The sequence below is a fragment of the Piliocolobus tephrosceles genome, chromosome 4 (genome assembly GCF_002776525.5).
Source record: "Piliocolobus tephrosceles isolate RC106 chromosome 4, ASM277652v3, whole genome shotgun sequence".
In the NCBI taxonomy this organism is placed as follows: domain Eukaryota; kingdom Metazoa; phylum Chordata; class Mammalia; order Primates; family Cercopithecidae; genus Piliocolobus; species Piliocolobus tephrosceles.
The window spans coordinates 153,967,588-153,981,394 of NC_045437.1; the positions used below are offsets into that span (position 1 = coordinate 153,967,588).

The 13,807-nt window shown below is 49.1% G+C and overlaps 1 protein-coding gene across 2 annotated transcripts in view; it reads right to left on the minus strand.

Annotated features, from left to right (window-relative positions):
• The window catches only part of SLC25A48 (solute carrier family 25 member 48), a 60,568-nt gene that overhangs the window by 1,880 nt on the left and 44,881 nt on the right, over positions 1-13,807 (minus strand). Inside the window, exons 6-9 of one of the 2 annotated variants that reach the window (XR_002726699.2) lie at positions 12,459-12,592; positions 6,552-6,681; positions 5,734-5,872; positions 3,211-3,604 (exon numbers count right to left, since the gene is read on the minus strand). Coding sequence is in view for 1 of the 2 variants with exons in the window: in XM_023193884.2 (XP_023049652.1) it covers positions 6,559-6,681; positions 12,459-12,592 (257 nt within the window). In the remaining variant the exon portion in view is untranslated. Of the gene's footprint in view, positions 1-3,210; positions 3,605-5,733; positions 5,873-6,551; positions 6,682-12,458; positions 12,593-13,807 lie in introns of those variants that run through there. The other variant, XM_023193884.2, reaches the window with a different exon arrangement.

Here is a 13,807-nt window from a genome sequence, read left to right on the forward strand (position 1 = left end):
CACACACACACACACACACACACACACACACACACACACACACACACACATATATTTGGTTAAATAGAAGCATAATGTGTTGATGGAGGAAAACTCACAAGCTGCTGGCCCCAACTATTCCACAAGATTGCCCTCTCCAGAAAAATCTAAGAGGAAGTAGATCCGTTGCTGGCTGACCCCTCCCAGATCTGGCTACCACAAGAGATTTGTTTGGGTGGGAGCCGAGTTTCTTCATTAAAGCCAAGTTTAATTCATTGCAGCTCAGGTGCTCCTGGGTGAGAGTGAGGGTGGAGGAGATGTGCTGAGGCAGTGTCTGCCCAGCATGCAGGAGGGCAGGGAGGGGAGGGGCTGTTACTCAGAGCCAGGCTGAGGCTGGGTAGCGAGGCAGAGCCAGCCCGCAGCCTGAAAAACAAGTGCCCAGCAGGGAGCCCTAGCTCTGCAATAAGATGTGCTTTTATTTTAAGAAGTTATAAAAACAATATATGCTTGCTGTAAAAAAATTAAAACATTACCGTAAACACCATCATCAAATCACCATCGTTATAGTGATATACAAAGAAATCACCATCATCAAAGTGGGAACTGAAAGCCTTCTCCCAATTCCACATCCCAGAAATAGCCACTATTAAATTTGGTGTGTATCCTTCAAGGGTTTTTCAATGCTCATATAATTACCCATATATGATATGCATTTTAAAATGAAAATGAATAACATCATATACATTATTCTGCCCCTCCATTTCTGCACTTAAAATGTCACTGACATATTTCCATGACAATATATGTAAGATCTACCTCATTCTTTTTAGTGGCTGTTTGTTTAACCCCCCTCTTCTATCGACAGGCATTTGGAAAGTTTCTCAGTTTTCATTATTACAAACAATTCTCAATGAACACGGTCATGCTTGCATTTTTGCCCATTAATTTATGCTTCCTTTATTCTAAACCCTGTTCATTCTTGCTGCTATGCTGAATCTAAGGATTGGGAAGACTCAGCCCAGGCTCTGAAGGTGGGCACAGGCCAGTGAGAAACAGAGGGTGCACAGGCATGACTGTAGCATAGGGAGGGACACAGTGCCAGAGGGGTCATGTCAGTGGAAGGACTATGGATGCTGCTAGGGGAGAGGGAGAGAGAATCAAGGAAGCCCTAACATCTAAAGGCTTAAAGCATCTGAGCTGGGTTGAAAACAGGGAGCATTCCTGTTCCTGGTGATGCTGGGGATAAAAGTGTCCTATAGGTTAAAGAAAAGCACAGAGGCAGGGAAGCCTGGAGGGTGCTGGGCAGACAAGCAACTGGCCCAGCAAGCTTGTTGGATCACTTGGGAACTCATTAAGCAACATTTAAACGCCCATTATATGCCTGGCACTGGATGGGATGGGGGAAATGATGGGAGCACAGGGAACCTGGACCAGAGCAATGGGAGGTGAGTCCAGAAAGGCAGTTCTGATGTGGTTGATGGGAGGCCTTCATTAGCAGTTTCAGACTCCATACGTATGTGTCCCAACAACTTTGTCCTTTTTTACACGACAAAATAGCCATCACTGTGGCTGCTGGTGATGTTCCCTGGGTTGGACAGCAGGGGAGTGTAGCCTCAGGAAGATTATCAAATGGGATTGGCGGTAAAGTCCTGAACTGGGGCTCAGGTATGTTGGAGCCTCAGTTTTTTCATCTGTAAACTGGATCAGCAATGCTTCTCTCTGCTTGCCTCCTCCTACAATCAAGAGGTGCCACGATGATTAATAGAAACTAGGAAAGGCTCAGACATCTGAAAAAGGTGGTTGCTGCATCTCAGCCTCATCAGGAGCACCCAGTAGAAGACCCTAGTTGGCCTTGTGGACATAGCACCACTTCTAATCAAACTGTGCAAGCATACCTAGCAGCAGGAAATGGTCCAGTTGAGGCAGACTTAAGAAATACATTCTAGGATGTGTTAGAGCAGAGACTTTAAGCCTACCCAGGGATGAACCAGGTGCCAGAAGCATCTCTTCACTCACATCCTCCATGCCTGCCCAGGCCCAGTGATGCTGGAGCAGACAGGCAGGCTGGTCTCTCCCATCAATAGAGCCTCTCCACTGCACCAGAATGACGTGCCACTGAAGTCCCTCGTGGCTGTCCCCAGCACCGAGGTCAGGATCTGCTCAGCAAATGTTTGATGACTGAACAAATGAATGAATGTTCCACTGCAGGAAGGTGGGCAGCTTGAACTGTAACCTGCAGAGATCCCCAGGGGACCCTGCAGTCCCAGGGGCTGTGAAGGAGAAAGATTGAGGAGGGCATGCTGAGGGTTTTATTTCAAGCAGGGAACCCTCCGCTCCAGTAACAGGTTTCACACCGAAGAGACAGAACACTTCCAACTCTTTTGCACCATAGCATTGCTTTGGTCTTGGGTCTAGTAAGGCAGAGATTTTTCTGAGACATGGCCCAAATCACTCAAAGGCAGGGGGGTGGTGGGGGAACAGGGTAGTGGAGAAACCAAGGAAGATCTTTTCAAGGGAAAGAAAAAAGAACAAATGTGAGGACATTTCCTTCACTGGGATGTAAGCCAGGGATGGCAAATAGATTCATTTCATATGGCAGTTCTGCGGAGCTGGTGGTGGCTGCTGGGGCACTGTGCTGAGAAAGACTCTGAGGCGCCACTCGTCTCATCAAGGAATCATATGATTCCTAGTCAATCATATGATTGACTAGGAATGCTTGTGGTGGGCACAGAATTGGGAGAGGCTGCAGGGACACAAGCCATATAACAGCAAAATAGCAATGGCGTCCCCCCCCCACATGCAGCTCTAGTAAGGAATACAACTTAGAACAATGAAGTCACTCTGGAAACCAGATTGTGGATCAAGTATTTTGTTTTGTTTCGTTCTCCATGTAAAAATAAGGCCCAGAGAGTGCCCACCCCAACCAAGCCCAGAGCCAGCCTGCCTGAAGCAAGTCACTAACGTGTGCCACTGCTCAGGGTGGGGGAACCCCTGGAAGGTTTCTGTCCCTTATCACCCTTTTCAACGGCTATGCCCTCCCCACCGACCTTAGCCATCTGGGAAAAAAGAAGCCAGGCTGCCCCCGCTCAGTTTCTCGCCTCACCTGTGTGGAGGGGGGTTTCCCTCTGGGCCTGCAACATCCACAGAGGCCTGAACAGAGTGAGAGGAATGACAGTGGCCAGGAGCCTCTTGGAAGCCAGGCAGGGGCATCTGACAGAGAAACAATGTGAAGAGGTTTTTAATGCTTTTATTTTGAAACTTAAGAGCCAACTCCACCTCTTCCATGAATTCACAGTGAGTTTACAATGGCCATGGGGGGAGGATCTATTTTACTCCAGTTTTGTTTCGTTCTGTTCGTTTTTTTGTTACCAGGTGCAAGTCCAAAGCTGAAATAGTTGGTGATCAGTTGACCAATGGTCAGTTGAATGCCTCCAAGGCAGGAGCTCCGCTGCCCCAGCTGGGGTGGGGATCAGAATGCTTGCAATTGTGAAGGAAGGAAGGGGTTCCGAGGACAGCCTACTTGGCTGAAAGCCCACCTGGCGGAGAGTCTTTCTTTCTCTTCAGTAAATTCACACCATGGGTTCTGCAGACACTGTTAGCATTGACCTGTTAATGGAATGGGGCCCTGGGAAAAAGGAGGAAAGACAAGAACGTCATCTAACAGGAGTCTTGAAATCTTGGATCTTGGGGTCAAACAACCCATTTGGAGACTGGGTTTGTGAAGCACCAAGAGGCGAAGTACAGAGTGGCAGAGGCTCTCAGGGTTACCGGGGCTATTTGTAAATATTCAAAAAAGGTATCATAAGAGGACTATGTCTTCTTTCCTTGAAAATCAGTTTTCCTGAAACTGCAAGTAGGCTAATGAGATCTGGAGCATGCATGTCAGGACAGAGGGCAGACCAGCATTATTCCAGGAAGCTCTGGAGGTTGGTCTTGGACAGGTGGATGGCAGTGTTGGATTCATGAGCCATAGACAAGTTTGAGAACCAGCCACTGATGAGTGGGCGGGATGCCACTTCTACCACCAAAGGCCACTGATCTTCCCGCATGGGACTTGGGGACGCTGGGGGAGATCTCTGTGCCTGGTTGCTGGAAGGCACCTGGCAGCTGCTGGGAGCTGGGTGATCTATCCCCTGCAGGCTCTTAGAAACACTTCTCAGGTCATCCCTGTTATCTGTACCCAGGAACTCTTGAGATGGTCCCCATCCCACCACTTCTTAGGGACGGCTTGACTCCCTAGATCTCTAATGTACATCATCTCACTCTGTCCTGGGTCTAGACAATGAGGGAGGCATTCAAAGAGTGGGTGTGACTGCTGTCTGAGCATGGCCTGCCCCAAATCTCAGAGCTACTTGGTAAATTAAAATCCAGTCTTATTAACAGGCCTTGGTGTTTTGGGGTTAGAACAGGAAGTTGAATGCCATGGGCAAGACTTGTTTAAGATGAATCTGCAGACCCGTGGCTGGGAACCTCACTCTTCCACCAGGAGGCAACAAACTCCTCCCTGCCTTAGCAGTCCTCCCTGCTGAGGGAGACAGACGTCCATGCCCATTGCAAGAAAGAGCGCTTTCAGAAAGAAAAGCTTCCAATTGGGTTGGTCACTGCTTGTGAAGGGCTAAATGCAGGACAATTGTGATTGGGTTGCTAGAAAGTTCCTTCTTTGTACTGAAGCAGTTAATCACCAGGGTGGTCGCAGTGGCAGGTATGACAGGTTGGGCAGGCATCCAGCCATTCTGGGATCTGGGAGGTCTTGGCATTAAAACCATCTTGTAGCTGAAGATTTCATGACATGGGAAAATGGTCCCAAACTACTGAATGGGAAACGAGGGCTGTAAAACACTGTGGAGAGTAGGATCCCAATTTGAAAATACACATAAGACAAATTTGGAAGAATAATAACAAGGTCTTGTGATGACAGGTCTTATTATTTTGTTCTTTCTGTTTATTTAAATTTTCTATTTTTTCTACAATAAAAATGCATGACTTTTATTACAGGATGTTTAAGAAATTACTTTTCTCTTAAAGAGAGCACAGCTTTAAGAATAAGACAAATTCCTTCCCTGTCCTGGATGCCACCCAAATGCAGTAACTCTTCACTCAAGATGTTGAATTATGCAAACTGTGTTGCTGCCCTTTTCCTTTTATAAGGAAGGGCAAAGAGCCAGACAAGCTGTGAATGTTGCTGCTTTAGCAAAAAGTGGAGAGCATTTTATTTGAAGCCAGCTTCTGGGGCTTGTCCTGGGCTAACTACGGTCAGCCTGGTTGGTCAGGCCCCCTCCCTTTGTCCAGGTTCTGGCACCACCCGTGCACCCCAGCAGGGCTCTGCCATCCTGAGAACGCCCCTGCCAGCTCACACGGGGAAGCAGCAGTGAGGTTTTATAGACAAAGAACATCCTTCCTAGGAGATTTTGTGCTAACCAAGACTCATGTCAAATGGCTTCTTAGTCGACTAGAAAGTTCAATCCACACCCACTTTGTCTTCTGAGCTTTGCAGGTAGCCAGTGTGGGGCCAGACAATGAGGAAGAAAAAGCACAGGGAGGAAGAGGAGGCCTGAGGGAATATGGGGAGTTGGTCATCCACCCATCTGACGACACTGCTGAGTGGTCCTTTGTGTGCCGGGCTCTGTGCCAGGCACCATTAGTGCCAACGTAGGGACAGTACGGCAGCCCCGCCTGGGGAGTGAGGGCATCCTCTGGCATTTAGGATGTAGTGTGGGTGGGAGTGGGGCATGGTCTGCAGAAGGCGCGACTCACCCCAGCTGAGAAAGCAAGCCGGCAATCCGGGAGGAGGAGACTTCTACAGCCCGGATGACAAAGAGCTGGTGAAGCCAAGGACAAGTGGGAAAGGAGCGAGAAGAGGATGTCAGGCAGAGGGGACAGCCTGAGCAAAGACCTAGGGGCGAGAGAGAGGGCGGGACATTCAGAACAGTGGTGAGGGGTGAGGCCAGCGGAAGCAGGCTGAGGGCTTTATCTAGAGGGCAATGGGGAGCCAAGGAGGGCATGTGAGCACAAGAGTCAGATTTCTGTCTTTAAAAGAGTCCTTAGGCTACAGTGATCTTTCTGCAATGAGAAAGAAAAAGAGGGTACGGGAGGCAAAGAAGGGTGGCAGAGACCTATCCTCTAGGGCTCTGGGAGCCTGTGGGTGGCTCTCAGAGTCAGGCCCTGCAGTTCAGTAAGGAGGTGGGGAGACAGTGCCCCCCTGCAGGTATCCTGGTTGCAGTCCTCACTTGTGAGCCTGGGTCATTGCGTCTGCACAGTGAAGGTAAACGTGCTTCTCTGCAAGGGCTGTTGAAGCTACTGGATGGGAAAATGGAGAGGCGAGCTGTCTGGAAACAGGTATACTCTGTGCCAGACTCGGTCCCTGGGGACCCAGCACACCACCAGTCACTGGTGGGCATTTCTCAACTGCTGTTTGATGACAATAAGTGTGGCAGCTCTAGCCCCAGCTTACCACAGATTAGATATGTGATAAACCACAGGACATTTCGGAAGGCCACAACATTCTCATGACCAAAAAAAAAGAGTTTCAAGTTCCTGGGAGGTACAATTGGCTGGGATGGAAGCATACTGACCTGGCAATCATGGACTCGTCGCTGCGTGGTCCCCGCGGAGAGCCTGCAGCGACAGCTCGTACCCAAGGAACATGGCCGCGCTCATGGGGAAGCCCCGCACCGCGTTCACAGTGATGCCTCTGAAAAACACCTTTGCACAGGGGCCCGGTTATTGCAGGAGACTGAGCCACACCTCTGCAGGGCCACTAAGGAGGGGCAGAGAATGGCTCGTGGTGCTGCCCACCCAGGCCCCGTCCCCAGCCAGAGCCCAAAGGACCTGTGCAGGCAGAGACCACAAAGGGAAGTCCCAGTCATGCCCTGCCCTGACCCGTGTCATGCCTGATGGTGCTTTTCCTGCCAGACCCTGATACACATGTACTAAATACTATAGGTAAGCTGTTGGGTCAGGCAAACACCTACATACGCTTTTTAAATTGCCCTCTCTCTCTTCTTCTCTCATATGCATTCTCTCTCTCTCTCTCTCTCTCTGCCCCCCCCTCCGGAATCTAGAAGCCCTAAGTAGACAGAGCACCCAGCCATGCCCAATCACTGCAGCAGGGGCTTCACAGGACAAACCCAAGGTGGCAGAGAACAGAACGCGAACTGTGCTTAAGACTGCAGACATGGAGTTGAGGCACAGCTTTGCCATTGAGGTTGAGGCACAGCTTGTCACTTGGGCCAATGGCAAACTCTCTGGAACTCATTTTTCCCGACTGTAAGAGGGGATTAATGATAGAATCAACCTGATAAGAATGTTGGAGGGACTAAATGAGATGAGGCTTTTCAAGCACTTGCACGGTGCTGGGCATACAGTATAAGCACGTATTAACTGCTGATTATCATCATCACCCTCTTTGTTCTTATTAATAGTCTATCGCCTAATAAGGAATAGGACTCAACCTCCAGCACTAGGATGCGTGCTCGGGAAGAATGGCCTGTGCTGCTGAGCTGCTGAACTCTGCCTTTGCTGCTCCATGACACCTGCATTTGTCTTCCATCCCCAGGGAGTATTATGTGATGCTTCCCAAACACGGCCTATGATCTTCCTTTCCTCCCTCAATCTTCTTGCTTGGTGTTGGGTGTCAGCTCATAAATGTGATGTGATTCCAACTCTCAAGCAGTGATAACCTATTAGCAGAGATAAGGCCCGTTTAGGAACAATAACAACATGACCCAGAAAATGAGAACAGATAAGAGCTTTGGTGAGAGGGACCGTGGGGAGGAGCTGGCCTTTTATACATCCTCTGGTAAGAAATGACCATCTAAAAGCAAGTTCCCACACAAATATAAATGACTTGAGAACTGTCAGGCACAGATAGAAACCTACTCTGATTCCTGTATAATTTTCTAAGTTTAAGAAACAGAACTGATCATTTTGTAAAAGTAGAAACCAACCCTTTGCATTTCCCCAGTTTCCTCAGTCTCTGGGCACTGTGGTATCAGAGTTGGTGCAGGCCTCTGTCACTGGCTAGGATATCAGGTGACCTTCCTTCAGGAGAGGTGCCTGCACCTTGCAACAGCCTCCAGGGTGCAACATGGCCCTAGGGACAGGGCTAATGGACAAGGATCCCTAGAGATGAACAAGTGGCTCAGCCAAGCCCTCGAGCTGTTCAGGCAGTGAAATCCTGGTAATATTAACACTCTTCTCTGATGTCTGACCTTTCTGGAATTCCACAGGCTCATCCAGAGTGACTGAATAACAGCCAGGAACTGGGTCAAACTCTGAGAGGAAAATTCCATGCTGGTGCCCACAGAGGTTCCCCTGTGGGTCTGGGCTTGGCTCTGCTCTGCAAGGCGGAGGCAGCCAGGGCCTAGCTTGGAGTGTGAGCCTTCTGTCCCACAGCACCAGGCTCTGCAGGAGCTGTGGGTCACTTCAGACAAGCAGACAGCCCTCCCTCCAGCAGCTGTGGCCTGCTCTGCTGCGGAGCCCACAGAAGGCAAACAAAGTGCAGACCTGCCAGCTTTTACCCAGAGCTTTCAGAGCACATGACCTCCAGACCGAGTTCCCCCTCACTCCCACCCTACAAAGCCTCAGTGGCTCCCTATGGGCTAGGGTCAGGTCCATATCCTTTCCTGGCTTGCAAGGACCCACATGCTCTCCCTTGCACTTTCCCCGTGCGGCCTCTCACAGCTGACACCCTGGGCAGGTTAATGGCCTGTCATTCCTTTACGGGGCCAGACTTTTTCCTCCACTGGGCCTCTTCCGGTACCCCCTGCCTGGAGTGCTTCCCACGCCTGGCTTGCAGCCTGGCAGTGTCACCATGGCCACCCCCAGGTGGATGATGGCCCCTCACCTTCTGTGCACTCAGTATCTCCCCGTCGCAGCACTCCTCACACCGTTCTCCAAGTGTCCCTGACTTATCTGTCAGGAAGGACAGACAACGGGGTGGGGGTGGATTTAGCAACCACAGTCAGGACAGTGAATACAGGGCTGTGTGGGTGGTTTGCCTCTGAAACCCCAGCACCTGCGAGCGCTTAGCCCAGGTGGGGTTTATGGAGGGAAAACCCTCCATAAACACATTAAATGAATCAGTGAATGGATGGATGCATGAGTAAATGAATGAATGAATAAATGAACTTTTAGACGTGAAAAAGGAAGAGTCCTGGTGGGTGTAGTTCAAGGTTCCTGGAGCAAGAGGGAGGCTCCAGATTCCCCAGGGACAGCAACCCAGGGCAGCTGGCCCTGGTGCCTCCAGAAGCTGTCCACCTACAAATGCCCCCTCTGTCTGCCATTCAGTCTCATCTCACTGCCACAGCCCCTCCACAGCAGCTGCTTCCATGGAGCCAAGAACACCAAGGTGCTTCACCAGCCTCGTTATTTCAGATGGCAACTCTCCAAGTCAGAGCTATGGTCCACGTAGCCCGAGACAACCCTAACAATGGGCAGAGAATCGCTCCAAAACTACCAGATTTTTCTTCTGTTTCTACTTGGAGATGCCTCGACAAGTCCACGGACTTTTGATTTTCCCCACCACAAAGGCTATGCCACTGATCATCCCTAAGTAGGTTACAAAGAGCTACTCAAATTGGTCGCCATCGTTATTATTAATGCCTTTCTAATTCTTTCCTGTCACAAACTTCTTCTTCCATAGGAAGGTGAGAACAGATTGGATGATGTTGGACTTGGGGCCTTGCACTCTGCCTCTGCGAGCCACAGTCAAGAATGCTTGGGGAGGGATGTTCCATATGGCCAGAGCCCAAGCCAGCCGGGAACTGGAGCCATCCCTGGGGCACCGGGGAATCCTTTTTACCTCCTCCTCCTGCTGCTGCCAGAAAACTGCCTTTGAGACAATCTGATTGCTCTAGATGGTGTCGTTATTTTTGTTTATGTTACTATTTATGTTCATAAGTAAACAGTAACATATACAAGCATATATAGATAGGTACATACACATATATTCTTATATACGCTGTAAATGTTTTTGAAATGTATCATGAGAAACTTTATGCTAATTGCCTTGGAGTGAGGACAGGGACCACAGGCAGGGCATCAACACAGCATATCCTCAGGTAGTTTTGGAAGCTTCCTATGTTCATACATTACCAATTTTTGACCAATTAATACAAATTTTAAGCAATTAACCTTGAACCATCTTGTGATCATGCAGTGATTACTCAAGCTGAATATTGTTATCTTGACTTAAAACCTGTCTCTGAACCAACAGTGAGGACCAAATGCTATCAAGATTAAGAAACCAATCATCTGCACTTAGCTGACTTCCAGGACTTCATTTTTTAAAGAGCACAGTAATTTTTGCAGGAAATAATATCAGCAATATATTTTGCCTCTACAGATTCTTTACAAATTATGACACATTAATATTTGGGGAAGTAGACAAAAACATCTCAAATAAAAATGAACCATCCATTTGAAACACTTTTATATCCTTCTGTACTCATTGGCTGAATCACAAACTGTACTTCTGCTAAAAAAAAAAAAAAAAAGAAGAAGAAGAAAAGATACAAAAGACAATTGAGGCTGTACCGGGGCTGGGCTTCACCCTTCTGTCAGAGCAGCTCTTGTTAAAAATTTTAAAAAGGAATTTAAAATAATGAGAACAGTAAAGCTCTGAGTTTATCCATCCTTAAAACATAAAGATAGAACTCAAGTTTCCTCCTTATCACATCTTCTTATAGTAACCAGGGTCCAGCCTTTCCTCACACACTATGATATCCTGCTCTTCATTCCCAGGGCACCACTAGGGTCTTGCTTAATGGGCAGTGACCAAAGGTGGATGCAACATTTCAGCTGTAATCTGGTCAGGGCAGAGGCCTCCACCTCCTTTATTCTACCCACTATACTTCTATTAATGCAACCTTGGGACAGGTCTCACTGTTGGCTCACTGCACATTAGCTGATCAGAGCATGGGCTTTTTCTCTTTAGTTTACTGCTCTGTCCCCAGCTCCTAGAACTGTACCTACCACATACTAGGTGCTCTAAAAATAAGCATTTGAAAACTAAAGCACTTAGGCATTTTTCCTTAGGAGCCTTCACCAAATCAGATCGCCCCAACCTCTACACAGTTGATTGGTCCATGATTAAATACTAAGGGCTGGACCTTACAGTGACTTCTGGTAGTTCTGTCCTTTAGATGTGGCCCTTTGATCTAGCTTTTGGATCTCTTCCCTCTCATGTGGCATGTTAGTTATTTACTGCAACACTGGGTCATCCCAACTCTGCATCTTTCCCAAGTTGGGGGAGAGAGTAAAACAGGACCTTGGAAAACTTGCTTTAAGAGGCAGAGGAGGGGCAGGTATAGAAATAGCTGTTGCCCGTGGTGGTGTGTGAGAAGCGCCTTGAGAGAGGTACAGGAGAAGCAAGCCAAGGACATGGATCCTGGGGAGGGTGGTGGACTGCACTGGGCCTGGAAGGATGGGGCAGACTCATCTGGCAGGGCCTGGGGTGGGGCAGCCATGTGAGAAAAGACTCAGACCTCTGGGGTGATGCTGGTGCTAATAAAATCAATACTGATAATACTAATGCAAATGAGAAAGGGTTAACTCTTCCCGATGGGTTACATATTGAATGGAGTGCTTTTTGTATTAACCCACAAATGCCCCACCCTTCATGGAAGGGATGATCATTCTAGGAGAAACTGAGGCCCTGAGACATGAAGCTGCTTGCTTGGATCCTGCCAGCCCACAGTAGCTACATCTGACTTTGAACCCACATCTGCTGACTCTAAGAGCCACACCACGAAAGCAAGGAGCCCGTGCAAGAAAGAGCCAGCAGGATGGTTTCTCTGGAGGGTGATGAATCTGTTTATAACCTTGGACACTGGACATGGAAGTTCTGGTCTATCCTGGGGCAGCACCTTTTCAGGTGATGGGAAGGGGTGTGTGTTAGGTTAAGCTCTTGAGCTGTAGGAAGAACAGAGGAGACACAGCCAAGGGAAATGGGTCGGAGGCTGCCTCCTCAGCCGAGACCAGAGGTCTGGGGTCAGGGCTTAGGTGGGAGAACAGAAGACAGTTCACAGGGCCTGGAGCTGGTGAGATGAGCTGACTGAGGACAGGAAGGAGGCAAGGCAGCTCTGGCAATTTCCACCAGGAGGAGGGGTGGGGAAGGCACTGAGCCATGAGTGAGGAAGGACTGCCCAGCCTATCTTGATGAGAAGGCAAACTGTGGTGACAGACATACGTAGACCAGGCCCAGGCGCCACCATGGACCAGCTGTGTGGCTGCAAGCAGATTACCAGCCCTCTCTGAACCTCTGTCAGGTAGGTCATATACCTACCTCCTCCACTGGCCATGGGAAAAGACCACCTATGTGAAGTGCTTGACAAAGCACCCACTTGTGGCACCTGACACATAATCACCGGCAGCCTCCTGATCTCCTGATTCCCTTCTCTGTAGTCCCACATCCCCCTAAATGTGTGAATCACCCTCCAGGTACTGACACTGACCCCGCAGGCCTGCTGTGGGCTTACTTTAAGACCTTCCTTCTGGTAACTCTGGGAGATACAATCCAGGACACCTTTATATTTGTTTAAATAAACCCCATCAGCTTGGAGTCGACTTTTCACAACATCCATAGGAGTCGCTGTCCCCCAAGAAATTGCTCCTGCAAAGAGAAAGAAACAGGTGTCAGGGGCTGGCTCCTTAGGATCGGGAGGGGCCTGGCTCCTTGCGGATTTCTACCATTTAGAGATTCATTAAACCGGGAGAAGGGACAGAGCTCAGGATTAGAACCCGCAAAGTTTGTTTCTGATTCTCGCTTGCCACTCGCTGTGAGACTTGGCAAAACTTTCCTCCCTTCTCTAAGCCTCGGGCTTCTCGTCTGTAAAATGGGGCGGCAGTACCGATCTTTGAGGGGCTGTTTTGAGGACCAAATGAATTGATGAACGTGAAGCACTGAGCACAGAGCCAGTCCACAGCCAGTGTTCAAGACATGGCAGTCTTTATTAGCAGTTTTTATTGGAGAAAGAGTAACAGGCTCCACAGGTACTTGGCAGCATCTTCCCGGGGCACCAGAAGAGAGCCCAGGGTGAGGCATGAGGCTGAAGGTTTGCAGCTCGCTGAGGGCAGGATTTACTCTGAACCCAGAGAAGCTAAACATACACATGCAGACAGGCTGCCCACCAAGGAATGGCCAGCCTGGGGGTTGCAAAAACAGAGCAGGGACAGCTTTTTGAAAAATCTCTTTTCTTTTTCAAGTATGTAGAATAGAAGCCTTGGGATCACGTGCCACTAGGTCGTCCTCATGGGATACGCTCAGGTAAGGAATTCTAGGAAAACAATGCCAGGCTACTATATAAACACAGAAATTCATATATTCCTAGATGAGGAGAGAAAAACAAATTGGTGTTAAAGTCCAGGGCAAGTGGTTTGCATGGTTGTGTAATTGCTGCCCAGTAGCTCCCAAAGGAGACCTTAGACTGCCCTTGGCCCTCGGCCTATCCTGGACTCTGGTCCCCTCAGCCTCCTGCCCTTGGTCCTCCAGGAGCCTCTCTAAACCTGTGCCTTCTGCCAGGACAATGGGACCACTTCCCCGGGTACTGCCCTGGTGCACTCCCTTGTCCCTCAGCCCATGGGAAAGGGCATCACAAAATGGGATTTGCCTGCCAGGCCATTCACACCTGCTCTCTGCAGAAGTGAGAGCGGATGGGGCCTTGCAGTCTTCTCTGTCAGTCGGTACTGACTGAGCTCTTACTAGTAGCTGGGCATGAGCACAGGCACCTGGAGGCCAGAAGGTGAAACTGTAGTAAGGTGGCTAAGACATCAGCTTCGTTATGTGTTTGCTATGAGCTGACAGCATGGCAAATTGTGATGATGACGA